Source organism: Zonotrichia leucophrys, chromosome 9 (assembly GCF_028769735.1).
Source record: "Zonotrichia leucophrys gambelii isolate GWCS_2022_RI chromosome 9, RI_Zleu_2.0, whole genome shotgun sequence".
Taxonomy (NCBI): Eukaryota; Metazoa; Chordata; class Aves; order Passeriformes; family Passerellidae; genus Zonotrichia; species Zonotrichia leucophrys.
Genome location: NC_088179.1, coordinates 16,812,146 through 16,839,677, shown reverse-complemented (window position 1 = coordinate 16,839,677; position 27,532 = coordinate 16,812,146). Strand labels below are relative to the sequence as shown.

Below are 27,532 nucleotides of genomic sequence, written 5' to 3'. Positions count from 1 at the left end.
GCGACCGGGACGGGCCCGGACCCCGCTCAGGCCCTGCTCGTCCTGGCGCCCAGGGAAACAGGGTTTGGGACGACTTGGAATTTTTTTCTTCCCTCTTTTAAAAAAGTTTCTGCTTTTAAACCACAATCAAGACACCGCAGGTTGGGATTTAGGTTTGAATTTTTTCATCCATCGATGGGGAATGACCACTTGGACATCCTCACCTGGTCACAGACTGAAGGCAGAGGGGCTGAGCCAAGGCAGCTCCAGCTGCTCAGCAATTACTGACTCAGCTACCCCATACAGCTCCCACCTTGGCCCCCGCCACCAAAAGCCAAGCTAAAAGCAGAAATTCTTTTGAGTTTTTTTCAGGTGAGCGCAAGGAACGATGACCAAGATTCTCTTAAGCCTGGGGCACAAGAGCCTGACTTACAGGGGCTGGGGCACACTCCACTGAGTTCAGTTCATCCCAGCTGCAGCCCCAAGGAAAGCCCAGAGCATCCTCCTTTCTCCAGGGATCTGCAGCACTGGCACAGACGGAAACAAAAGCATTACTTGTCCTTTTCATGTACCAGCCCCCAAGCAGCCCAGGGCTGGGAAGCAGCACAAGCAAGCCCCCAGAAATTGTGGCACAGGCCCAGGGCACAGGCCAGGCTCGTGCAGCACCAGTCCCAAAGAGCAGCGCAGGCAACCTTCTCCATTCTACATACTTTATTAGATTCAGAGCTGGACAAATCACAAAGTGTACAAAATGGAGACCACACTACCAGAAGCAGGATTGTGGGTTGCAGCAGCATTCCTATGGCCCAGAAGCATTTGATTGAAGTGTGGAGGGCAGGCTGGGTCAGGGTGCTCTTACTGCCAACTGCATTTGAGATTGCCCGAGAACAGACCCTGTTCACATCCTGACAGAGCTCAGCTGGCCCACACTCCCAGGGACGGTGGGGCCACGTCTCCAATTTGTTTGAAAGGACAGACTGGCTCGAGCCAGCAGTGGGTAGGGGTAAATGCTCCAAGGACCTGAAATGCTGTGCCACCCACATACACACCAGCAAGAGCCTAAACCCTCATCATCCTTTTTTGGTCACAAACCTTCCCACAGCAGGACTCTATACTGACAACTTTGCAAGAAATAAGGTGGTGGTGAGATGTGGTGAGCCCACCATCTTCCTTGGTGGGGGCCCAACAAACTCACCACCCCAGACATCTCAGACTGGCCAGCAACATCTACCACAACAGCAATAGCTAGTACAGAAGCCAGGGTAACTTCAACTCAGATTTGTCCAGTCTATGTTTAGGTCTATTCTACGAGTACATATGCACAAGAACTTCAAAAATACTAGGATATGATGCAAGTAGTGAGACACCAACAGAAGAGGAGTTTAATGGTGGACGTTCCCTAGAAAGATCACGAGAAGATGGGAGTTAGACTAGCCCTTGCCCACCCTGGGACGGGGAGCAGGAGCTGACTGCACCCTGCACACGACTGGGTTCTGAACTTCATCTGCAGCGTGGGTGGTAACTGAACACAGGCAGGCGAGTCCACTCCCGGGGTGAGCCACAGGGTCTTTCAATCTGCGTCGAGGGGCCAGGCAGACATCTCTGAATGTAGCTGAAGACTGAGGAGAGGCAGAGCATGGCTTGGAGAAGAGGGAGCCTGCTAGCCTGCTGGGGCTAGCATCTGGTCTCATAGATCCCACTCCTGCCGATGTACCTCACCCATTTTATCACATCGTGGTCACTGTAGTTCAGCTTTGGCTCAAAGACTTTCAGGTAGCGCACCTTCAGCCCAGAGGGTGCAAATGGGACCTATTGAGAGAGGGAAAGGCAACAGAGAGCATTGGAATGGGGGTAAGATGCTCTCCGTACACAAACACCAGAGGACCCCTGGGCAACGCATCTAGAAATGCATCAAGAGCCACTGTTCCCTTCCCTGCTCCCTGCAGGCACAGTGCCAGACTCCTGTGGCTCTAAGGAAAATTTTCTTCCATTAGCTTTACCATCTGGCTGACCTCATCTGGCAGCTTGTCACAGGAGATGCTCAAACTCCCAAGAGGGAGTGACAAAGCTTCTCCAAGGTTAGGTGCATCCTGAAAGGCAGACAGGTACTCACCTCAAAGTTCATGGAGATGGGAGGCCGAGCCCACTTCTTCTTGTCGTTGGTGGGCAGCAGTTCAATCTCCGCGCTGATCTGGGATTCCTTCATTCCAGCCATACGTTTTATCCTATTGGAGAAAGCTCAGAAGTGAGAGGGTGCCAGGGTTTATGCTGCCCATCACTACATAACGTCAGGCAGACAGGAGCACTGAACAGACCCTGCCTCCCAGAGGCCTGCCCCTGCACGTTCACTTACTTCCAGACAATGGCATTCTCACTGGCCTTGTACTTTGCCTTCCCTTTCATGCAGATGACTTGCACTCCACTGGTATTCAGGGGCGTTGGGATCCGGACCTGGAAGGCACAGGCTGGTAAGCAGGGCAAGGACACTGCAGCCTGGGCACTCTGGGCAGTCTGTCCTGCACCTCTTGGGCCTTCTCTCTCCCAGCTCAGGGCCCAGAGAACATCAGCCATCACAAGGCATCCTAGGCTAGCTCTCCAGTTTCTTGCTTTGAAGTACACGTTCACAGCTCCATAATACACACAGTCAGTAAGGAACAGGGCAGAGATCGCCATGCTGCAGGAATCCTGGGTAATGTTGGGAAGATGAGCTCAGGAAGGATGCCAGGCATTGCAGCAGGCCTGGACAGCCCAGCCTTGCAGCAGTAAGCCTTCTCAGATGGGGACTAAGCTGCAAAGCCGCCCCTAGCCTGTCTTACACAGCTCACAGCCTGCTGCCTGTCTGACATACCATCAGATCATGCAGACAGAAGAACATGAAATTTTCACAGTGACAGAGGAATTAAGTGAACAATTGCTGCAGGGATGGAATGAGGCCCCTACCAAGGCAGCTGTGCAAATGACAACAGCTTCCACCTCTCTACAGCACCTTAGTCCCACAAAACAGCAGCACCACACACCAAAAGAGATAAATGAGTTCACATTTTTAGCCCTGTTCAAGCTTGAAGACTCATCTGTGAGAATTCTACTGCAGTGGACATAAACTAGAGGCATGACTTCCAGGCACAAGATACCACAGTTGTTTTTTCCCTCTTACCTCTATCTTCTGGGCCAGCAAGGAAGGTTTGAAATTTGATTTGATCACCACCTTCACTTCCAGCTTGGTCCGGCCTACCTCCCGCACCAGTGGGATCACACGGAAGGGGAGGATAATGTCCTTTGTGGTTCGGTATCTGCAGGGATGGAAGCTACAGTGAACTCTGAGGAGGAGTTAACTCTGTATCACCCTCCTAAAGAGATAGCCTCTGAATATGCCAAACAGCTTGGAAACATCAGCCAGAAAGGGAAACATGCCAGAAGGAAATAGCAGTTAAGATCTGTGCTGCTGTAGGGCAGCAATGGTTTCTTGTGTCTCAAGTTTTGTATCTGGTTCCTGCCAACAGTCTTGTTCAAGGACACCAGTGTTAAACACTAAAAACAAGATACAAGAAGCTCAAAAGCAAGAAAACCCAATCCCCACCATGGTTATGGCAAAGAAAACTAAACACAGCTGGGCTTCCACATTTCTAACAGATGGATTTGTGGGACACCCTACAGATTCCACTCTGAAAAGGGGGTGGTGTGTATTTCTTAAGGGCTCAAGGGCTGCAAGTCTGCCTGGGAGCAGCAACACTACTGTAGCAGCAAGCAGATGCCAACACCAGCCTGTTCACCCTCCACCCACAGTACCTCATGAGCTCAAATTCTCCATCTGGTGGAATGAAGCTGATGCTCCTCTCAGAATCAAACTTGCTGAGCCTCACACACTGGTGGAAAGTGCAGTCATCAATGGCAATTGACTGTTTGCCGCTGAAAACACAAAACACAGTTAGAGAAGCACAAGCTGCAGCTCTGGTATCTTGGTGCAGTCAAAATCTGTCCAGGCAGGAACTACTCTACAGAGCATGTTGCCATCGCAGGTGTCCAGGAAATGGGGAGGCAGGGAGAGATTAGGGGACAGCAGCCTCTTGGCTCAGACTTTCCTTGTTTCACCACCACAAAAATCAGATTTCAGGAAGCTTGTTTGAAAGAATTTTCTCCCTCCTCTCCCCAAAGAGGAGAGAACTTAGAAGAGCACCCTTCTGTCATAGCCAGCACAACAATGCTTGGGTCTGCCTGCCAGCAGCACTCAGTACTGCAGAGGCAACTCTGCCAGCCCAAGTCTTCCCACAGCACAGTTCAAAGGAGAGAAAACACTTTCCTGTCCACAAAGCTATCCCACTGCCACACAGCCAGGAAATGCCAGGTTCAGAGTCTTCCTGCTCAGAAATCTCTTCACAGCTGTTCATTTCCACACTGCCAGCAGGTGGTTTGATTCTGAACCAAATCACCAAAACCATGACATTGTGACATACAAGTCTGTATCTCTCCTAAAAATCTGATGAGCTACCACCTGTCCATGTACGTGCACCAGCCTAACCTGCCAGCACTGAACTTGTGCCAGGTACTAATTCCTGAAAATACAGGTCCTAGGCCAGCCCAAACCCCTCAGCTACTGAGAGGGACCAGAAGCAGGAGCAACAGAAGAGGCAGCAGTGTAGAGAAGGTGCAGCAGTGTATCACTATGGTATCTAGGCTGCCTCAGTTGCTGGAAGCAACAGGACAACCATGCCAATATGCCAAGATAGTGTGAGAACTACAGCAGGTTTAGCTCTCTTAGGAGCCACCACTCCCTACACCAAGGGGAAGCAGACTGACCCCAGGCTGACTGGCTGTCTAGTTACACAACCACCAGTGGTCTGGTTTGTGCTTCAAAAGGAGGAGTTAGTATTTCCTAATCTGCTGCCCAGATGACAACCAATCTTAGTCAACTGATTTCTATTTCTTTGCAAAACAGTTGAGAAAGCCTCTGCCTAGGATTGCTCCAGGTCTCAGGCAGCATTACTCAGGGTTGGCCTTGCCACAAGCTAGATCCCAAAAAGCAACTGGTAGCAGCTGTCCCTTTTGGTCACCTCATACCTAAATGCTTCTGGAGAGTAATGTCTCCAAGCTGGAGATGCCCACTGAATAATTACAGAACCACCTACCAAGCATCCTTGCTCGTCTTACTTCTGTAACTTAAAAAACTACCATATTTACTGGCAAAGGCAGTTGGCACAGGAGCTTTGGGACAGTGTACTGACTCTTCAAGGCCTGTGCAGTTGATATTTTCACTACAGTAAATCCTCAGCCATCTCAGGCTCATCCATTTTACTAGCTCAATTCAGTTACAGGAAAGATGGCTTAAAGGTGACAGTGAAGTGATAGCTCTTGGCTTGGTTCTGAGAGAAAAGGCAAATAGCAGCTCAGCTCCATTTACAGGAACCATCATGGAAAGTGTCTGAGATCCAAGTTACATGCACAAGTCACACAAAGCAAGAGACAGAGGGAGAGCAGAGTGCACACAAAGCTGAAGCAGATTATCTACCTTCCCAATTCACTGGGGGTCAGCAAAAAAAAAAAAAAAGACAACCAAGAGAAATACAGATGAGTTGCAAATGGTTAGTGAGACGAAAGTGGCAGTCCCTTTGCTTTTATCTCTTCACCCCAAGCAGGAAAGCTGGAGAAGGGGTTAAGAGCTGTTTTCAGCTTCAGTGTGGGGACTGACTGAGGTGCAGCTGGGAGGGAGCATAGCTGGGCTCTCAGAAAGGATGTGCCTCCTACTCACACAACCACTGATCACCTGTAATCAGCAGGAGGGGCTTCCCTCCTGCTGCTGTTCTACTTTGTGGGAACAGTCCAGGTAAAGCAGGCAGAGGGATTCTTTAACTATTTCTTGGGAGCACTGCTACTGCTTTTATGATTAAGAGCACTGAGCAAAACTGCTAGAGATACAGATTACAGGACAATCCATCTTGGGAAGTGTTTTCAGTCTACACTTAAAACTATGTTTGAATCTTAATACTTATAGAGCTGAAGAGATGCCCTCTGTATTGAGGCCCTCAGGATGGTAGCTTGCACGACAACTGATCTACCCAAAGCTAGCAGTACCATCTGAAGGGAAGAAAAAACCCCAGCTTTTAGTTTGTCAGATCAGAAAAGCTATTAAGGGCTGCCCTTTCATAAGAGTCCCTGGTGGCAAGTGGTCACCAGGTCCAAACCTCTTACCTTTTCCCCGTTTCATCCGCAGTCCCTTTGCCCTGTTTTTCAATGACAATCTTGTCATTCATGCCAAACTTGCATTCTGGCATTCCACTCAGATAACTCTTCATCACCACTCTGCCAGAGACATGGGCACTCAAAACCTGACCTGGTTAGAGAAGACCACAGTTCAGAACACTTACAAGAGTCACCACTCACAAACCCTGAGCAGAAGGATGCCAGCTCAACACCACCTACTTACCCTGTGGGGACATTAAGAGATTCACACTCTCCAGCACATCAAGAAAGAGTTCATTGCGACGGTATTTGATTCCTTCACGTCTCCATCCAATCTGTCCAGTCACCTGGCTGGTGATCTGGGACTGCTCTTCCTTGGTCTGAAGAGAAGAAATGACATCTTAGACATAAATAAACTCAAAGACTAAGAAACCTTGCTCTGAATCTAAGAGCAAACACTTGCCATTTACTACACGTAAAAGTTTTTGTCACTTAGATACGGGTGCTGTGACACCTCACATGATTTGGTGATTCCCTCCTCAGAACATCAAATTCTATGCCTAACCAAGAATTGGCCATAGCAACAGCAGTGAATGTTGTTCTGTTTTGCTAGCAAGTCCATTAGGCTACCTCTTAGTGTAGGGAGGCATGGGCTCCACAAACAGCATTCAAATAATATCTGAGACTCACATCAATCCAAATTAAGCAGGGAAGTTTAACATGGATTGATGCAGCAGTTCACACCCTTATCCAACATGAAACCCCAGGGCCACAGGAGAGCTAATCCCCAAGGCCTGTTTCTTAATAACTGCAGTCATAAAAGTTACATACCAACACAAACCCAAAATGCATCTAACAGCACCCAGGCTCCAAGCCTCCAGAGTCCCAAGGGCTGTGCTGAGAGGCACAGAGAGATTTCCTACCTGATGCTAGAGGTGGGGTCCAGTCACACGCAGAAAGCCAAGAAGGAGGTGTATAGTGGCAAGTGCAGTGCAGACAGGGTTAACAGGCAAGCAGGTCAATAGCAAGAGAAGGGAGGAAGGGAGAAAGAGGCAGATTAGGCTTAAGGCTACCTGAGGACAGGAAAAAAGCAGGTCAGCTCTTTGTTAATTAGGGAGCTAATTAGCACAAACAAGATGAGGGGGTTTGACCTTTAGCTCTCTGCAGGAAACCCAGCACTCCAAGCAGTGAAATTAATTTTCAGACTTGGCCCATTACTGACAATCCCAATGCAAGGTGGAGCAGAGGGAGAGACAGGCAAAATACCACTCCCAATAATGTTTCTCTGCAGAACAGACTCATGCTGGTGTTCCTAATGCAAATCCTGGATGTCTACCATGTCACATATGCCTTGAATATGGGAAATAACAGGCACTTTGGGTCCTGGATAAAGTGGTATCCTTGTTAATTCTGCTCTTCCACACAACAATGGCCCAAGACACAAGTGGGTTCTCCCACAGCAGCCCTGCAGCAGGCCCACAGGGTGGCAGTACATGATCTCAGCTTCACACATGCCCTTGCCACAGACAGGGTCAGTTCCTGAGCAAGCACAGGCACTGTCTCATTATCTAAGAGACAGAGTTTTATATTCCCCTGAGAACTGCCTAGGTAAGTGCTCAATACAGTATACAAAGTACCTCTCTTGTCTGTCCCACAAAAAAAGCACTGTCTTGTTCAATGCTTTGTTCAGGCTTTAGAAGTATACATAGATTTAATACCCAGAGCTCTGTCTTCCAAAGGGACGTTGATCATGTGATGACAATCTCATCTCCTGCAACAGCACCAGTACCCTAACCTGACACTTACTCTATAAAGTGACCAGATGGATCTGGAAGCAGCTGCTGAAGTTGAGACCACCCAGCAGCATGAGTATTCCCTAAGAGAGGCACTGAAGACACCTGGGTTTGAAGTTTCATTTCCAATCTTTCATAGAGAACAAAGTCAAAAAGTTGAGTTTGGAAAGTCTGCCATGAGTGGATTTTGCTCCTTAAATTTCTCAGGACACAAGCCCAAGGAAAGCATCACCAGGAACTATGTGAAGATAGGAAACACAGATGATTCAGACCAGATTTTGGTCCTGGGTACCTGTGTGAACTGGCTCTAAGTTGATGAGGGGCTGAAGGCTAGAAGTACCAGAGTAAAGAGCAGATAAGGAAACATGGCAGGTACTGTTTCAACCGGTGCCCTTGCCATCCTGTGCCTGCAATAGATTAATTCTGGTTTTTGAACTGGGCAGCACAAAATGCCAATACTGAGCAGAAGAACTGCTTACTTGTGTAAAGCTGAAAGCCATACTCCTCTTTGTAAGGAAAGGACTAAACCTGCTGTTGAATTAAGCATGACACTGCGACAGTGGTTTGCACACAAACAAGCAAGAAGTTTGTTAAAACCAACGAAAGCAAAAAAAAAGAGCAAGGGAAGGAAGTGTGGGAGTTGGTTAGTTTTGAGTTTTCCTAGAAACAGGAGCTGATTCAGCTGTCTTCAGTGCTGACTGCCCAAACTGTCAGACTGCAGAAGGCCAGAGATTTACACTGGGACTCGTGATGGGGACTGAGACCGGATGCAATCACATCTGGCAGTGTTGCAAAACAGTTTGCTGTTCTAGCGGGAAATATGTTGCTCAGGGGCAGCTTCTCTCTCTCACCTCCTCTTGAAATGCAGTTAGTCTTGCTACTAGATTAAAAGTTTAAAAAGGCATTCTCAGGAAATCAGTGCTGATGAACTGAGTTGAAACAGAGCCTCCAGAGACTGACCTCTGCTAACCCAAACAAGAAGAGTCACCATGCAGGCTCTTGTTTGCCCTTTGCTTCTGTTTGTAGCTAAGGCTGAAGCTTTACTCTGCCAAAATGCCTCACTATGGACTCCCAGCTTTTTTTTCCTGATTCACTGCTGTACAGGGGAGAGGACTAAGGCTGAGTCCTTATTATTGACTTGCACAGCTGTGTCAGATGGACAAGGTGGACAAGATTCCTTGGGGACATGAGAAACAGACTGCGAGTTTCCTTTGAATTCAGAGGTTAAGCATGAGCTCATGAGACAGGAAACCTAGTTTGAAGGCTGTACTTGGAGTAGGATTAGAACTAGTTTAAACACATTCCCCAAACCAGTCCAACTAACCATCTTTTTCCCAACACATCCCTTATCTTCTAACTCTATGCAAACTTTGTTGCAAGGGTTAAGACTATGCTAAAAGCACAGCAGAGATTCTCATCTCTAACCTAAGAAAGCTCAGGCTGTACTGACGCTGACCTGCAAGGATGTTACAGGCAGAGACAGAGCAACATGAGCTTCCTGACTTCACAGCAAGATTCACAAGGCCGAAGAATACTTCATTATAAGGCAGGCATGAAATCCTGACAGCTCTGGTGGAGAACAGACTTGCTCAGTGAGATTCACATGTAAAAAAGCTACTTCTGGTTCAGCAAGGTAGATTTGTTTATTCTCTCAGAAACTGACACAGAGCAGAGCCTGAAGCCAGCAACCATATTTACATGCGAGGGACTGACATTATCCTAGCTCTGGGCTCTTCCTCCTGCATCTTATCATGTGCCAGGGAACATGAGGCAGCATAGTGCAGGGACACCTAAACAACGTGCCACTGAGATACAACCTATTCAGGCACCTTCCTCCCATAGGGGTCAAATGGTTAGATGGTAATTAAGCCCATTCTCTCTTGAACAGGTTTAGTAAAAATTAACCAGCAGACCAGAGCTGTACCCCAAATTCCTCTGATTACCTGACTCTTGATGCCTTGTTGAGTGATGAAAGTCTTCAGGGCCCCTGTTTCAGAGTTCTGAGGATAGCCAAAGTCCAGGATTTCTACAGAAGGGTAAAAGGTTAGTTCAGAGCTACAAGGTACAAACACATCAACCAGGCTAACTGCTACTATAAGGAGAGAGGCAATCAGTGCACAGATACTGCTTACACAGTAAGTTGGGTAAGTTGCTGCAGCATTCTTTACCAAGAGAATAAATAATTTTTGCTACACCGAGCTCCTGGAGCAATACTTTGGAGATAAGGGGTGATGGAAAGCTGTGTAAGTGATGAATTTGCCAGTTTTTAAACACAACCAGATGTCAGGACTAAATATCAACTAACCTAGCTATCTGCACAGGACACACTGAGGAGTTTTTCCAAAAACATTCAAGGGACAATAGAGAGTTTTTAAAACACCACCGCAGTTTTATCTTTGCAGCTTTTTTTCCTCCAAGTTTTGTTCTTACGAAGATGTAATAAAACCTAAAACAACAGCTGAGTAGTGGCACTGCAGGATGAGTGTAGGAGGGAAACAGATGTTAACTACACACAGGGAACAGTACACACCTACTTCCCTCAAAGAGAAAGGGAACAACCCACAAGAGATTTAGAGAGCAAAGAAGACCACTAACATGATACTGAGCACCACCACACTGGCAGGTTTGATCTCACTGTGCCTGCAAGGAGGCAGCAGTGACTGACCAAAGCAGAGAACAGGCAGTGTCTTGGTGTGCCCTGAGGGAACAGGGAAAACATCAGTCACTGTGACCCTTGGTTAAGAATCCCAGGACACACACCTATGGTGCATTGTCTGGAAAACAAATTGAAACATAACTAACACAAAGTCCTCATGATATGTGAAACAGGGGCAGCTCAAGGGCAACCTCCACAAGCAGTCTGATATCACAAGCAGCTGAAGGGACACTATTATTAATCTGTGGTGAAATTTGGAGCTGTATCAGTGGGGGAGGTAGGGCTGGGAGAGAGCACATTGTGTTTTATTGACTTCCTTCTGTTCAGAATTAAGCCCAAAAGGCAACTTACTAGGGACAATCAACTTAAGCCTGGGGTGGCTGCTTCCATACACTGCTAGAGCCACCTGGGCACCAGCTGGCCTTAGAGGTGCTACTGACAGTCCTCTTGATATACCTCGGGGTAAGGAAAGCCTGACATCTACACAGGATCCCCTCAGAGCTCCAGCACCAATTGTCTCAGTCGTACAAGTGCACAGCTCCCACCATTTCAGGGAAGGGAATCTGCACACAGCTATGGACTTGGACACTCACATTTGCAGTACAGGTGGCATTAGAAAGCCAAACAAGTAATTTTGAACTCTGTCACACATGTTAAAAATACTTCAAGGATTATTACTACATCATACTAAGCTAAGGATTTCAGAATGACCAATGCAAGAGGCCACAGCATATAAGGGAAACATCTCACCATCCAGCAGCTCATAGATCAGCACGAAGTTGTTCTTTATGTTCTCCTCACTGATCTTCCCGAAGTAGGCAGTCATCACGTCGCACATCTTGTAAAGGAACTCGAATACCATGGCAGCGTTGACATTCTGCTTGGTGACAGCAGCCAGCCAGATGTTGGAGCGCTTGACATGGAAGAAGCTGGTGCGGGCGATGTTGGTGACGGGCGAGCGCACCTGCTGCCGCGCGTGGATGACATTGACGCGGAAGGCGTCCACGGCATTGCGCCTGCGAAAGCACCGCCACAGAGCAGTCAGCACAGCAAATGTGACACCAGCTGGCTGCACAGCTCTGCTTCTGCCACTACGGTCACACACTGAACTACACACACCAAGCTCACCTAGGGAGGGTGCCTGGGGATGTCTCTAAGATGGCAAGTGAAGGCTCTGAGCAGAGTTAGACACTGAACTCTGCACAAGTTCAAGGAGAGAGTGAGTTACTGGTCTCTGGGGAGGTTTGGACTACACTGTAAATGTAGTCAGAAGGAGAAGCAAACCTCTATCTGGAGTAAAAAGGCAAAGAAACCTTCCCTTCAATTAATTTGGACAGCATTCTCAATTGATTGTCATAGCAGGAAACAAACACATTAGCAACACATGGCTCAGAGAGTCCAGTTTTGACCAAACACCTAATTATTGTCTATTCTGCATGCCCAGGCCTTCACACTCTTGCCCCAAAGCAAGCTGTAATCTTCCAAGATACGTGTCAATGGCAGTTGCTCCCAGACATACAACCAAGAGAAAACCAGCAAAATTTGCCTGGGCCACCCAAGAGATGTCAGTGCCCAGGCCCACTCCAGAAGGGAGCTTCAGTTCTCAGATCCAGCTCACCTCCATACCCCACACACCTTGGATGTCAGGCTCAAAGCAGCAGGAGGATTAGAATCACCCTTTGATTTCCCGTTACATGTCACCTCAAGACTGCTCTGTTTCAGAACAGGGGTCTTGCATCCAGACTCAGAGTCCCCAGAGGGCAACACGTCAGCAGTACTGCATGGTCCAGGACCATTTACAGTCAAGGGTCCTGCCCCAGTGCTGAAAAACTGCTGTGCAAGCTGCCCATAGGTGCTGCCCTCTTTCATCCAAACTGTCTATACACTGGCAACAGGGGAAAAAGCCCTCCTTGTTACACACAAGCAGTCCAAGTGACATTCTGGATGCCAGCTCTTGCACAATGGTCTCCTTATCCTGTAACTACAAGTCAGAATAAACTTCCCAAATTAAGTCCACCAATCCTGAGAATACAGGAAGGAAGCCCAAGTGCTTTATATGACAAGACCAAAACTTCAAGCAACAGTCTACACACAAAGCCAAGACTCATTTAGTCGTGCTTTATTACTCATACTCTCAGGCACTCTGTAGAACAGGGGGTTTGACTGCAGCATCAAGGCCATGGTACTGATTATGCAGAAACACGTTTGAGAGCAGACAATAATATCATCCTTGCAAGCAAGGATACAGGCATACAAATGCTTGTAGGCACTGAGGGTTGTCAACAATCCAACACACAGTTCCAAGTTAGAAAACAAAGGATATTCCAAGGAACATATGCTACCACAGCAGGTGTTTGCTCCTTGAAGGTCTGGGGACATATGTAGAAGTTTCATCAGTAAACACGCTCCCCCATAAGCATAATTCTGGCTTTTGAATACTTCTCAGGTTTTATTGCTCCAGAAAGTTTGCAAGCTGGAGTTAAATTAATATTTCATTTCTACTTTAGTTTTTCCATAAGAAAGTTATTTAATCTACTATAAAATAATATCTAAAACCCAAATCCTCCCCTCCAGTAAGCCTTGCAAAGAAAGTTCAGCTTGCTCTGGAGCATTAGCCCTCCCAGCCTCAGGTTCTAACCCGCTAAAAGTAGCACCAGAAGCAGTCACCAGACTGGTGCACACTAGAGGAGAAGCCTCAGGTCAGGGAGGCTTTGCTAGCACACCAGGTGCCCACTGTGCAGTGCCAGTCGTGGCCTACCACGCGTCTCTTACCTATTGCTACAGCAGCCAATGAGATGGGATGGACAGAAATGGCGCCAGCGGAGAAAGGAGGAGTGACAGCAACAAGAGAAAGGGTTAGAAACACACACACAAGGCACAATGAATCCAAAGAGATAAGAAGAGACCAAACAGCACCCCCTCCCCCTGCTCCTTGGCACAGAAGGCCAAGGTAGTATTGGATGGACAGTAACAAGCTACAGCAGCAATGAAGCCCTCACAAGGTACAACACTGACATGCCATGGTCAGGCTGTCAGCATGGACAGATTTGTGTTTGGCTGAACTTTAGGGATAACTGGGCATTTAGTCCAGGTGAACTGCACCTGTATCACAACAGTGATACCCAGTCTGCTCTGCTAATATAAGCAGCAGGCCTTGGTGGGGAAAAACCCCAAAGCCTCAACCAGAGGCATCACCTGGGGACTGCAGAGTATCAAGTATCTTCTTCCCCGTCTGCCTCAGGACAGGGCTACAAGTCTGGGTGGGAATTTCTGTGACAGTACTTCTCATTTGAAGGTGTTTGGGTCGATGCTTTCTGGTTTGGTCCAGCCAACAGGAAATACAGCAAGTTTGATAGAGCTGGAGCACATCTGGAGAGATAGGGCACATCCTGCAGATTCAGACACTGCTCTATCCAGCTTGCACTTTTTCCTTAAGGATCAAGAGCCACGAAGCTGACATGATGTATTAGAAGCTCAGAAACCAAATATCTATTACATTTAAAGTGCATGCAGTTTGTCATGTAAGCTGCTCAGTTTCAAATAGCTGAAGTTTTATTACAGAGCTGCATTCTTAAATGCAGGTAGGTTCCCCAACGACTAAGTCACTGAAGAACAAGGCACTCAAAAATTACAGCAGAACCCTCCATGGTGTCCTGAATTCTATGCATGGTGTTTTGCCTTTTTTGTTTTTAATAAGGCTGCTTATACATGCAGCTAGCTGCAGTATGGACAGATGCGCTACATGCACCAAAGCCATTCTAAGTTGCAAGCACAGAAAGTTCAAGTTTAGTGGTACTTCTGCCTTTAACAAAGTCATAAGAAGGATATCCTCGCTGTTTGTCACTCTGATCATTATATCTGAGCCATGTGCTTCTTAAGGCCCTTAAACTGCAAGGGGAGGTGTTCTCATAACCACAGATGACCTTTATCTCCCAGCTCAGAAACTGAGGCTTCAGAATGCCAAAGGCAATGGCCAAGACTGAGGAGTCCTATGGGTCAATCACTCCTGAAGACAGGGAGCAGTTTTGCTCTTTTCTTATTCAACTACCTCCCAACAAGCAGGGTGGGTTCAGCCCTCAGCACTTCAGACCTACTGCTTGGGATCTAAGCACTGTATGGTATGCTAGAAGTCCACCACTCAGCAGTGTGGTTAGAGACAGAATTCCTATAAAATTGAGTACAAGCTACAGTATCATAGCTATTCCTTTCCTTACCTCCCACTGAGGGTTAGAATATTAAAAATTTTAAATAGATCTGGCATTAATGCTAATGTTCAGACTAGGAAATGGAAAGATTCTCAGTTTCTTGATTACACAAGATGAGACATAGCCATTTCATAAAAACTTTTTGTGTAAGGCTACATGTTTAAAAAAATCCAAACTGAAGGCCTGTTTGAGAAAAAAATCCAGCACCTAGGGAGCAAGCTCTGTCAAAAGCCAACACCAGCTCCACCTAAGTCACAAGACTGACACTTTCACAAGAATTGAATGGATGATTTCACTGAAAGGAACACCAGCTCCTTAAGTACTAGAGAAAACACTGGAATATTTTGGCACTCTTCCAAATGAAAAAGTTAAGATAGGATCAGGAAGGAAATCCCATTTTCTAGCTTTGTCTGGCCAGCCAGCAGGAAGTACTTTATCACGTACTGAACATAAGGCACTCACTCTGTAAGAGAAATGAGCCAAGATAAAAAGCAGCAGAAGATCATATTAAAAATACCTACTTTGCATCTCCACAGCCATAATGCCATTTAAATCAAGAGACCTTCTTGAATAAACATCAGTTTGAGAACAATCTTGTACGTGTTTCAATTTTGCAAACAACAAAATATTTTTGCCAGAAACAGCAGTGAAAGTGACTGTAGCCCCCACCTGAAATATTCACCAAAGTTACCTATAATCCAGACTGGCTTGGCTCAGCCACTGTGACACCAGCTCTACAAAGTCAGTCCTGTCATATGAGTTGCTCTGAAGAGCTTCAGCTAACAAGTACTGAAGACTGATTAAGAGTTTGTACAGTAGAAAAGAGGCAAAGCATCACAGCCACTGGCTTTCTGCTTGAGAAATACAATGCTTCCTTGGCTCAGCTATGTTTGGAAGTCCTGGAATAACTCAGTCAACCTTAGAACAGATACTTCACCTTAGCTGACCTAGAGCAAGCCAAGAGACTGAAAAGCTCATTAGGTGAAGCCTCATTACAGACACTGTGTTGATTACTCCCTCGATGAAACAGTACAAGCCTTGACTAGCCACTAGTTCTACCTCAACTTTTAACCTCCACTAGACAATCCATAACCAGAAGGGACATACCCTTCAGACCAGAGCAATCTGAAGGCAGACTGGCTTGACTGTTTTTTGTAATTTATGGGAACAAGTTATTTTGCAGCACAGCCTACCACTAGTCATTGTGGAGACCTGGTACAAACTACTTTTTCCTAAATTGGCCTGAAGGCTCTCTCACACTGAACTCTGAATTAGCACCTACCACAGCTCTGCCTCTGTTAGCTCTGTCTTAACTCTGCCAACTTAATTACTAACTTCCACCTAATGCCTGACACTATGAAAACCCACTAGAAAGAGTACTGTTGTGCACAAACCCCTTGAATTTAAGGTTTTCAGCCCAAGCAGCACCATCACTTACAGTTCCCTACAGCACTATCCACTGCCTACAAGGCACTGTATTTTTAGTAAGATGCCTTCTGGAAATCAGCAGCCTAAGGGTTGCACAGATCCAGTCTACGTGAGCATCATAACAGTTCAGGGAAGTGCAACAAGACACCTACAATCTACTGAAGGTTTTCAAGGCTTCCCACAACTTTAACTACCCAATGAATGTAAGCTTTTCATACTAGGCTGCCATACAAAGCTGGGGGACAGAAAGCCAGCTGTAGCAGTACAGCCATGAGACTGCTTGCAGATAAAACTTTCCAAGGCCACAGTCTCCTGCACGCCTGTTCTTGATGTTAGACATCAGTGCCTGTAACTAATTCAGAACCCTGGCTATAGTGTGGCAGACAGTTCTCACATTACTGCTCCTGTAAAGTTTTAGCAATTACAGTGAGGTAGGCTCCCACAGTGCCAGTCCATGCTGCTGAAGCATTTGGAATAATGGCCAGATCCCCACCATCCAAAATATAGTCCCAGGTTTGGCTGCAGGCCATCCTTCACTGTAGGTGACCAGGGCTTAAACTTCTTTATTCTAAGCTAAGCCTAGAGCAGCAAGTTGAGTTGCAGTCTCACATGCATGCACAGCTAATGCAGAACAAAGCAGCTCTGGATTGTTTACTGCACCAAAATGAGACAAAAATGCAAAAACTGGGGATGCAACAGAAGCACTTACCCGATGTCATCCCGGTAGACGCGAGAGATTAAAACCTCTCCTTTGTGATTATAGATGAACAAGCCTCCGATCATGATGGAACTTTAGTCTTCACTTCCCATGTTGCTTAATACCTGAAGCAGAAAAGAGCATATTTAAGTAGGCGGAACAGAAACAATTTGTAGCCAGGACCAAAGCTTAAAGTTGGCACTGAAATAGAAGCTGCCTTACTTCTCATTCCAAAAATCAGCATGGACAGATTAAGCCTCAAGGACGAGTATCCAAAACATACCTCTTGAATGTGAGAAAAAACACAGGCCTGGAACTACAAGCAAATCAAAGACCCCTTACTTTACTATAAAGTGTCTATCTCCCTAAAGACTGAGATACAAATCAGACACAATTCCTAAGTCTTTTTACACGAGGTTCACGCAAATGTCTGACATGTCACCAAACCTATCACCACATGACACAGGGTTCCTAGCAGCAAATACACCTCTGTTTATTACCACTTTTACATAGTTTTTGCACATCAGAGTAAGAGCCTTTGATAATCCCTAGCAGCCATATCAAGTCACACTTCAGAATTCAAACTGAGAGCCATTTGGCTACAAGGTACCACTGGAGTGGTCACAATCGTGATCCATTTGAAAGGGGAGATAGTCCCTTAGAAGTTGCCCTCCTAAACTGCTAATTTTCTCTTTATTCAAAGGAAGATGGCTTTGGAGGAAGCTACAAAGCTCTCTCCAAAGACATTAGATATTATTGATAGAGAAGACTTTTTAAAATATACAGCTGCTTCACCAGATCCCATTCCTGGAGTCTTATGCACTCCTATTCACTTAGGTCAAAGTCATAACACCCTGCTTGCTTGGCTCAGTCCCAAGAAGAGAAGTGCAACCCTGACAGGGCAGGCCTTGGGGTGATCCCACAGAACTGCTTAGCTTGGGCACTGCAGAGCATTAGATAACAACCATCTCCACACTGCTCCTTGGGTGGGTTAGCCTACACCCACTAGCATGGGCTGGCTGAAAAGGATAGGGAGAGGCCAACCTAGAGACAGCTGCTGACAGAGAACCGATATGTGCCTGCTCAGGAACGCTGCAACGACAAAGCTAAAGTGACCCAGCCTAGGACCACTTCAAATGTCAGGGAAAAAAGAGAACACAAAACCAATGCACACATCAGAGGGACTAAAGGACTTCTGGATTATCAAAAGTAATGTATCCTCTAGAAGTTACACCCAAGAAACTACAGTAATTGCCCATCTGAAGGAAGTACTGCAGATGTAAGTTCTGTGCTAAACCAAGGTTTACAGTGCAGCCACTACTTTTAATTTCAGCAAGACAAAAGAAAAACTTTAAATTTCCTAAGCCTTTACACCAACAGTTTTAGCTACATCTAGTGAATCCTCAAAGAATAACACTATTCATACTTCTCTGCTACAGGTCTTCAGCTTCCAGATGGGTGCTTCTGCTTATTAATAGAAAAAAAGAGCACAAAAGTCAGTCAAGTCAAAATAGAAAGAAACAAGCAGTTTTCCCAAAGCTCAGTAGTAAGCTTTCTGGCTTTTATTCTAGTCAAGTATCTCTGGCTACTAATGGGCTGCCTTCTGCCACTTTTCAGTGGCTTCTTGTGGCACTGTCACCAACATATTTTCATGTCTGAGACTCCAATTAGCACAGAAAAGCTTTCCAAATATGTTTTTCTTCTATTCCCAACCATAACACTTCAAACTTTGGGATACAAGTATTTCATTTACTTCTAAGTCTCTATAACCAAGTCTATGAAGACATAGGCAGCTCCAAGATTCCCATGTAGTTAGAGTGGGAAAAGCCTTTTGTGGCTGATCACTATTTTGTGACCAAGGCTACAAACTGTAGGGGCAGCAATGTCAGCAACCCCACAGCAGAAGACAACCCCACTGGTCAACCAAACAACCCAATTTCTCAGACTAAAGAAGTGGCTGTACCACAGACTCACACACAGCCCTAACAGGCATGAAAAGGCCACAGGGAGGTAACTGAGCAGGGCTGAAATCCAAAACATGGAAAATTGAACCCAGCTGCCCAACAAGACTGGCAGAAGCTGAAACATTTGCAAGGTCATTCACACTGGTCAAACAATGAAAAAAATGAGAAACATTGTGACAGCGAAAGCAACTTGTTGCCCACTCCCGAAAATTCTTTCCTATTTACTAGTTTTTTACTCCAGATAAGAAACAAGCATGTGTTTTCAGAATTCTACAGTGCTGGCTTCCACATTCAGATACAGACTACTGCAATCAAAGATGAAGAGTTCTTGCATTCTTTTTAAGACCTGCATTGTACAGAGCAGCTTCCTGGAAGCTTATGCAACTGGTCAAAGCTGGATCATAAGAATCCTACAAACCCTTTCCAGAAGAATCCTAGAAAGCACATCCTAGTCTTAAAAAAAAATAATCTCCCTCTGGGTTTTAATGCTGCTTAAGTTATTTGTTTTGCTATTTTTAGTATAAAGGAAATGTCTGCTTTGATAAGTAACAGGATCAGACATGCAGCATAAACAAGACAAAGCCCTCTGCCAGCATGACAAGCCAATCAATTTTGAAAAAGCCTTGATTTGAGTATTTACTGCATTACTATAAAACATGTACAAGACTTCTGATGAAGCTTTGCATTGGAAATTAAAAGCCTTCTCTAAGAAAGATCTACAAACTTTAAATGTTGTTTGAAATAATGATGCCATGCTTTCTCATGTTAGTTTAGAACATATTCTGTAACAGCTTTGCTGGAATTACAGGCAAAAAAAATGACTATTTTTAGTTATATCACAGTACAAGGCAGCAGAGTCAACTGCTTCCTCATCTTACATGTTAGTAAAAGCATGTTTGATGAAGAAGATACATTATGATTCAAAGGCTTTTAGTCTTCAAAAATTCTTCATCAATGCAATGAAATGCTAGGCTTCTTCCTTATACAAAATATCCCAGGAGATGAGTTCAAGCTTCAGACCACCCATGTAAAGTCAGCTCCTGGTTCCACCTTCACTGGCACATTTAAGAGCTACATTGGTTCATATTCAGAGCTACAGGTGTAGCCAGAATTGCCTTTGCTACTTCATCTACACACCTCCTATATGCACTGTTGTACAACTGGGTATCTTGGATTTAGGGTGCCATTCTGTTCTCCCATCTGCACCTCTCTGGTCTACTTTGATCTACTCTGCCCTTACCACTCTGATTACCCTCATATCTACACACATCCCACTGCCACGACTACTGGCCAGGAGTGCTCTTATTGCCAATTCTTGTATGGTACAAACCAGAAGCCTGCAGAGATCTGCCACCAACCAGCTGATGTGTGCTTGCTGTACTACACTGGCAAAACAACTTGATAATGAACTTGCTCAAAGTCAGAAAGGGGCTGCTATGTGAGGCCCTGGTTAACACCTGAGCTTGTACTTTCCCCTACTACTATGGATTTGGCCACAGGATAAGGACCATTCTGACAGCTTGTTTTAAAAGGGCAGCCACCCATACCAAGACATGCACGAGCACTTTTCCCATGCAGCAGCAGAATGCCTCCAAGGAGTTAGGATTCATCTCAAGTCTGAAAGAACCCGCAAATCTACAGCTCTAAAAATGAAACCTCAATTCACATTTAAGTAAAATTTATCTAATGATTTGTGTCACACAATTGGTAAAGTGTTTCCAGGTACCAACAAAGTCCCATGGGCTAAAAATGGTGACTATAAGGAAAGGGTTTTAGATGACCTACCCAACTGCACCAGCCACCAATCAGTCCTTTGCAGGAGCTGAAGGACACAAGCAGTACAAACCTCCAGCTGCACTCCCCTCTAATGGCATCAGAGAACAAGGAGGTCTCAACTATGCAAGGCATTTAACACAATTATTTATAATCAGATTGCCCTTGGTTTGCTCAACTTCTGCAGTTCAGCATCTTGAAGAGTTCCAGGCACCACAAGCACAGGCAGCACAACAGCATCCACACAACCCCCAGCAAGTTCAGTTTGGTGCTGGGCTGCTCTCAGCCTCCACCAAGCTTGCCCATGATGGGAGATGAGGAAACAGGGACAACATTCCAGTCTTTTGCTCACAGCTTGCATTACATCCCTCCAAGACACAAGATCAGAATGACTACACTCCCTCTCCACACAGAATTATTTCCATCAGCTAATGGAAGCATGTCCACACAGCTGGAAACTCAAGAGGTGGAGTAAGTAGCCCAGAGATCTATGAACAGAGCAGAAAGCTATACAAAGGGCAGAATGCAAAAGAAATTTGCTTAAAGCTCAGCAAGAAGAATGGCTCTTCAAGATGACAATGCCTCTCCTTGAAGTGGCTGCAGTGAAAATAAGCCTGCTTTGTTTTGATCCTCCTTTGTGTTTCAGGTTTCACAGATACTCCTTTCAAGTATTTCAAGGTTATATTCCAACTAGAATGAGGATTTTAGTAGTACAGTTCAGACATAGCACAATCTTCCACATATTTTAAAATAATTAATAGTTTTCTTTACAGATCAGCTGTGGAAGTTAAAGATCCTAGTTCTTGCAGTGGTTAAGAACTGCAGGAAACAGGGTTGAAATTAATTTGAGACTGACATTCAGTGTGACTCATGGCTGCTGGAATCAGAAGGCCTCAGAATAAAAACTCCAGCACAGGAGATGGGTTCATCTGCTCCCTGTGCATTAGCAACATGACTCAGAAAGCATTGCTCAATCAGCTTTCAGTGACTCATTCTGCTCCTCTCCAGCCAGCCTTTCCTAGGCAGCTTCTGAGTTTCCTCAGCCTAATATCTCACTGGCAGACACAGCTTAAGGGCAAAGCCCACCATTTCTTCAACTGTTTACCACAAAGTGCCTGGAATCCAAGATGACTCTAGCTGAAACCTTTGGGTTAATGATCCATCAGCTGCATTTTCAGGGCTTTGCAGCTTCACTCCTTCTGTTTCGCTAGCTTGAACATATGGCAACCTGCTCCACACTGGTAGCTACAGCCCTGTTTTCTACTTACAGTGTGGATGGATTTATTCTAGTTAAGGTACAGGGATAATCCACATGTATGCTGAATTCACACCAGTTGGTGACTAATCACCTTAATTTAGGAACAACAGCCCTCTCCCAAGACACTCTGCATTCTTCAAGCAGCTACTAGGGTAGATGTAACATCTGAATTCAGCTCCCACAAATACCTAAGGCCAGTAGGCTTCCTACCCTCCTGCCAAGTGCTCACATTGCTAAACACTTCCATTTCAACCCATAAACAGGAAAGGGGAGCAAAGAACAACACAGACAGACCACACTTATATATGTGCTTATAAACCCACCAGGAGTTAAGATGACATGGAAATGACTTTTCAGAATGCCTTTTTACTCAAGTGAAGATGACAGCATTAAAATATACCTTTAGAGCAATTGTGGCAAAGTTACAGCATTCAGACACCACCGATTGCAAAAAAAAAAAAAAGTACATGTATAAAAACAAAGGCTGGGATAAAGATTTTAATGCATTTCAGTAGTTACATAAGAGAAAAGCAGCAGGATTAGCTGGGCCTACAATGACTGACATGGTAACATGCACTTTCCTAAGAATCACACATACTTGCCTCAAATCATGTCTCAGTGCTCCCACTGGGCAGGGGATGTGCAATAAGCACCCCTCTCTCAACCAACCAGGAGATGCTGGAGGCCCCCAAAGTCAGTCTGCAGCAGGTGAGCTGCAGACCATAACTAAAAGAGTCAAGAGAAAGATAAAAGACAATAAAGCACAGTATCTGAAAAACTGCTTTTGTCCACTGATTCCATCAGAGATGGAAAATGCTCTGTTTATTAGGTCTGATCTAAAAACAGGTGGCTCTCCAAAAGTCAGACTTCATCCTTTCAGTGTGCCACCCATGGAATGCATGGGTGAAGGCAGGAGCACAAGCTCAGGCAGCAGGATCCTGTTGCTGGACTGTCAGCTTCACATATTGTGGGGTGCAACAAGTGGCTGCACTGGGAGCTACCTAGTGAGATGAGGCACTAAACCTGCATTTATCAAGTGGAGATAGAGCAGCTCCCTCCTGCAGCATGTCAGAGCCCAGCCTTCCTCTTCCATTTCCTCTTCATCAATTCTGATTTATAATAGCTGCAGAAAAATGAACAACACACAGCATGGAACCTTCTTAGACTAAACAAGGCACATGTAAGGAATCAACTAACCAGCACAGTTCATTCCCTCTGCAGCTGTTTGTCTGCAGCAACTCTTTCAGAACACACAGCACACATTACCAACGCTGTAGTTTCTGTTCAGGGCATCCTTCCATGGTGTCTCTAATTGAGAAGCCAAAGCATTACACCAGCAATAAGACACAACTGCAGCATCAGTCATTTGCTCATTAACCTAGGAAAGACTAAGCTGAATTGTAGCCTAGATCCCAGATACACAGATATTCAAATAAGTGATTTTCTCCAATACCTTTGTCCCACAACCTGCAGTCTTTCACATGACACCACACAGACCATTAACCATTCCCTGCACCAGCAGACAGTGGTATCTTCAACCTACACTGTAAACCTTGAAACAGTTCTCTGCCTTTTGTAGCTCTGTTTGCACAAGTAAAAACAAACAAGCTGATCTGCTCAAATTTGTTGCTTAGGAAAAACAGTGAATTTTTAGTCAGTTTTCTTCAGTGGTAAAAGGCACATAGCTGCAGTAATTCCAGTTTCACATGCAAGGCAAGAAGTACTTGCTCCAGCTCCAAAAGAAGTAGGAATTGTCTGAAAGAAAAGTGTCACTAGTAATGTAATGCACCTACAGCCTGACTGTACCAGAGTCACCATAAATTTTTGGTGTATATTGGTATTTCTGCCTAAGGAAAGTACAAATACAGTTCTTTGTATCCTTCCACGCCAGCTTCTCTGTGTTCAGTGCAGGCCAAAGCTGAGGAACTCTTGAGCCAGGCCTGTTTGCTCTCATGGCATCTACTCAGCAAATCCTCTGTGTTCTCTCTCCAGAGGTGCAGTGGTGACACAGCAGCTCAGCTGCTCCAGAGCAATGTGACTGCAGCAGTTCTTAGGCTGCCTGTAACAACATACCTACAATTTCACATTATCACCCCAGCTGTGCCTGGATTTGATGAGCACCAGCAGCATCACCAGTGAGCACATCTGGCCACTCATTTTAGGAGGCAACTTTGGGATCAGCCGTATTTTCCTAAGGCAGCTGTGTAGGTGATACTCTTACCATAGAGATAAGATTTTACCTGTCCAGAAAAGAGTCTGGCCCTACAGGTGTGGAAAATAAAGCCTTCAACCAGCACTGACCAAGGCTGGATGAGATGTCAGGACTGCTGCTAAGCTGCAGAGCCCTTCTGGCCACAGCCCCACTGTGAGACAAGCCATGAGCTTCATCCAGTACAGGGTACAAATAAACACAAGTTGATCAGTAGTGAGCTCAAGACTCAGCTACTTGGACTTTGTCACTCCCATTAAGGGGCTGAAAGTTTCCTCCAGCACAGACATCACTTAGCCTGAATGCAAACAGGAATGCTGATTTCTGTAATCTACAGAGCACATCCAGGAAACAGCAATCACAAGTCAGTGAATAAGCTGGTGTAAAACAACCAACCCCTTTAGTAGTCTATTAAAAGACAGTTTGGGTTCTGACTTAACAGTAAGTAAGACTTCTGTGCATTAATGAGCTTATCTAACTAAGCAGTTCAAGGTACATTAGCTGCCGAGTTTTCATCCAGGAAGAAATCAGGAGAGGTACTGAAGGCAAATCACCAACTGCAGCCATTTCTGCATTCCAGAAATCAGTATGATCTTGGACAAGTGACCGTAGTGGAAGCAGGAGAGGGATGAGTCAGGCTGCTCTGGCAAACTGAAGTTGTTGAGAAAACCCATCCATTCAGCTAGCACTAGCCATCATCAACCCAAGACCTCAGGCTCAAAACAATGCCATTACCCCAGCAGCTAATCTGAGCTCCTGAGCTTTGCTCAGCTGCCTGCATTAGCCACTCTCCAGGAGGCCACGGGCTGCACTTGGTTTCAAACAAGAGTAGCTGCAATCACTTCATCCTGGGGAAGACAGGCTGCATAATTTACTTAAGGGGCATACCCTGAGCTAAAGAGCTCCTGAGATAAACCCATCAGTTTCAGAGAAACTGTTCCTATTTTAAACACAATCCCATAAATCCCCATAACCAGTGGGCAGGAAGAGAAGCACGTTCTCTTACCAGGCTCTCCTCCCACAGCCCCCTTGTGCGTGCCATACTGCACGCAGCCACTCTGAGGAGTCACAAGAGATAATACTGGCACAGGGAAACACAAAAAGCTCCCTTACTCCAGTAAAACATCACAGGTACAGCATTTAACACATCTCTCAGGAATATTTTGAGTCCAACCTGATGTGAACAGCCCCAAAGCCTTTTTCTACTTCTACCCATTCTACCAAAGCATTTCTAAAGTCAGTTTGAACTACTTGCTTTTCACTCTTGAGCTAGAAGCCTGAACAGTGATTTGCTTCCTATGCATCTTCTACAGAAGAGGTTTGAGGCACAGAGTGGAGTTTGAGTAAGAGCTTGTATTCTGCAGACCACTAATGGTCTAGGTGCCCTGATGTGTCAGCTTTTCTCTCACTACTCCTACTGGAGAGCAGATAACTGCATTTCACATTCTGTGCCTCTGCCTGCAAGCTTTTAGCTGAGCTGCCGACCTCCTGCCAAGATCAAAATAATACATGACTTGCCAGTAACTTTTGACTCAGTAGGTCACTCACTAAAGGAGAGAAGCAGACTCTGCCTCACAAACCAATTATTTTTTGGCACCACAGGCCATCCTCCAGTTGGCCCCAGGAACAGCCTTTAAATACTCTAATGGTCTTCAGTAGAATAAGCTTAGAAAACCAATGCAAGACATTGAGCTGCAAAAGACAGGCATGACTTTACCTTTTTGATGCAGGGATGAGGCAAGAAAAGTTTAACTAGGGTTACAGGAAGTTTCTTTATAAAGCCTGTTTTGTTTGGTGACTGTTGCTGTTCCACCAAAAAAAAAAAAAAAAAAGAGATTGTATCAAACAAGAATGCATGTCCAGTCCCCTGTTTTTCAAAGAACTCAGGATGTAACCCTTCACAGCCTCGAGAGTCAATTCTCCAAAAGCCAGGACTGGGCTCTTTTGGGAGGAGGAGGCAGCTGGCCATGATACCCTTCAAAGACACCCCAACGCTCTCCCTGGAACATGGGGACTCTGCCGCCCAAAGAACACCAGGTACCTCTGTCACTAGATGTCAGTAACATGGCACTTTCTACAGAAGAGGAGTGATGCCTCCCTTCTGACAGGAAAAATATGGAAGTAGACAGTTTGGCAGCATCTCTTCAGATTTGAGATTGTCCCTCCAAGCAAAACTCACAGGGACACACAGAGCTTTTACTACGGGAAAAAACAGTAGCTACAGCTCTGACAGCATTCAAGTAAATGTTGCCCAGCCAAACACCACCATGAGCCCATGTACAGTTAGAAGACTGCAGTACCGAGACTTCCAAGCCACAGAAGCCGTCCAGACTCACCTATCTGGGCAAGTTCCAGGCTCAGATTTTGGCAGCCTGAGGCAAAAACTTGATAGCAGCTCTGTCATACTAAAGCAAGCAGAAAACAGATCGTGCTCTCACACAGCTTATGGAGAGAGCACTAGATGAAAAGCAAGTCATTTCCCAGTGGGGAGAGAAGTCAACTGCACTGGCTGATAAACACAGGCTGTGCTTCCTGCAGTTCTACTGAATCCAAAAACCTAGTCCTGGGAAGAATGGACGTGGAAATGCATCCAGAAGAGCCGCTGGATTGGAGCCTGCTTTAAGCCTCAGAATAAGCAGCAGTTGGGCATCAGCAGCGCTGCGCTCTGCCTCAGCAGGTTTTCCGGGTAGGAAGCAGAGTGCAAGCCATGACCCAGCTAATTCACGTTTGGATCAGCAGTACGGACAAATAATTTTCGGTGAAGTTCCAGCCCAATCCGACTGAAAAAAACCTTTGCTCGGGCTGACCTGACGCATCGGTGCCGGCCTTCCCGTGCCACACACAGCCCGACCCTGTCCCTGTCCCCACCCTGCCCGGTGCAGCACCGCAGGGCTGCCATACAGGTACTCCAGCCAGAGAGCAAATTAACAGCTGTTAATAACCCCCTGAGCCACAAGCAAAGTGCGAGCGAATGATGGGGTCGCCCGGCACCCCCTCAGAGGAAGCTGAGGAAAAGCCCGCCCGGCGGCCCCGCTTCTCTCGCTCCCTCCCGGCCCCGCGGGCACTCTCGCGTCCCTCCCAAGGGCAGCCGGGGGACACCGCACCCTGCAGCCGCCTCCCCGCCCCTGGGCCTGCAGACCCCAACCCCCAACCAGCGCCCAGGCAGCCGTCACCCGCAGCAGCTCGGCCACCGCCCGGGCGCGGCCGCAGAGCGAGCCCAAGCGCAGGAAGCCGCCCGGAGGAGGAACGGGGGCCGCGCAGCCAGGCGGGGAGCGGAGCGCCTCACCTGCCGCTGCAGCCGCCGCTGCCACCGCCGCTCGCCGCCCCGCGCCCAAGATGGCGGCGCCGCCCCCCCTCGCCCCGCGCCCCCCCGCGCACTGCAGAGACGCCGCGCGC

The 27,532-nt window shown here is 46.3% G+C and overlaps 1 protein-coding gene across 2 annotated transcripts; it reads right to left on the bottom strand.

The window, feature by feature from the left end:
- Window positions 1-672: 672 nt before the first annotated feature.
- Window positions 673-27,532, bottom strand: AP2M1 (adaptor related protein complex 2 subunit mu 1). Of its 2 annotated transcripts, XM_064721633.1 has the most exons (12): window positions 27,423-27,483; window positions 22,530-22,653; window positions 16,945-17,057; window positions 11,353-11,618; window positions 9,890-9,972; window positions 6,398-6,533; window positions 6,163-6,304; window positions 3,766-3,885; window positions 3,134-3,269; window positions 2,333-2,430; window positions 2,093-2,204; window positions 673-1,788 (listed from the first exon to the last, which is right to left on the bottom strand). In XM_064721633.1, the coding sequence occupies exons 3-12, from the start codon at window positions 17,016-17,018 to the stop codon at window positions 1,654-1,656; spliced, it is 1,302 nt and encodes a 433-aa protein (XP_064577703.1). In that variant the 5' UTR covers window positions 17,019-17,057; window positions 22,530-22,653; window positions 27,423-27,483; the 3' UTR covers window positions 673-1,653. The 2 variants fall into 2 exon arrangements, with proteins under 2 accessions (XP_064577703.1, XP_064577702.1); XM_064721632.1 differs by lacking the exon at window positions 22,530-22,653 and having other exon boundaries at window positions 27,423-27,532.

Coding starts and splice junctions, on each gene's coding strand:
- AP2M1 (XM_064721632.1), bottom strand. CDS start 17,018: ATGATCGGAGGCTTGTTCATCTATAATCACAAAGGAGAGGTTTTAATC. Junction 6,534..9,889: donor AACAAGGCATCAAGAGTCAG/GTAATCAGAGGA, acceptor TCTTCTCTTCAG/ACCAAGGAAGAGCAGTCCCA. Junction 3,270..3,765: donor GGAGAATTTGAGCTCATGAG/GTACTGTGGGTG, acceptor CCATCCCTGCAG/ATACCGAACCACAAAGGACA.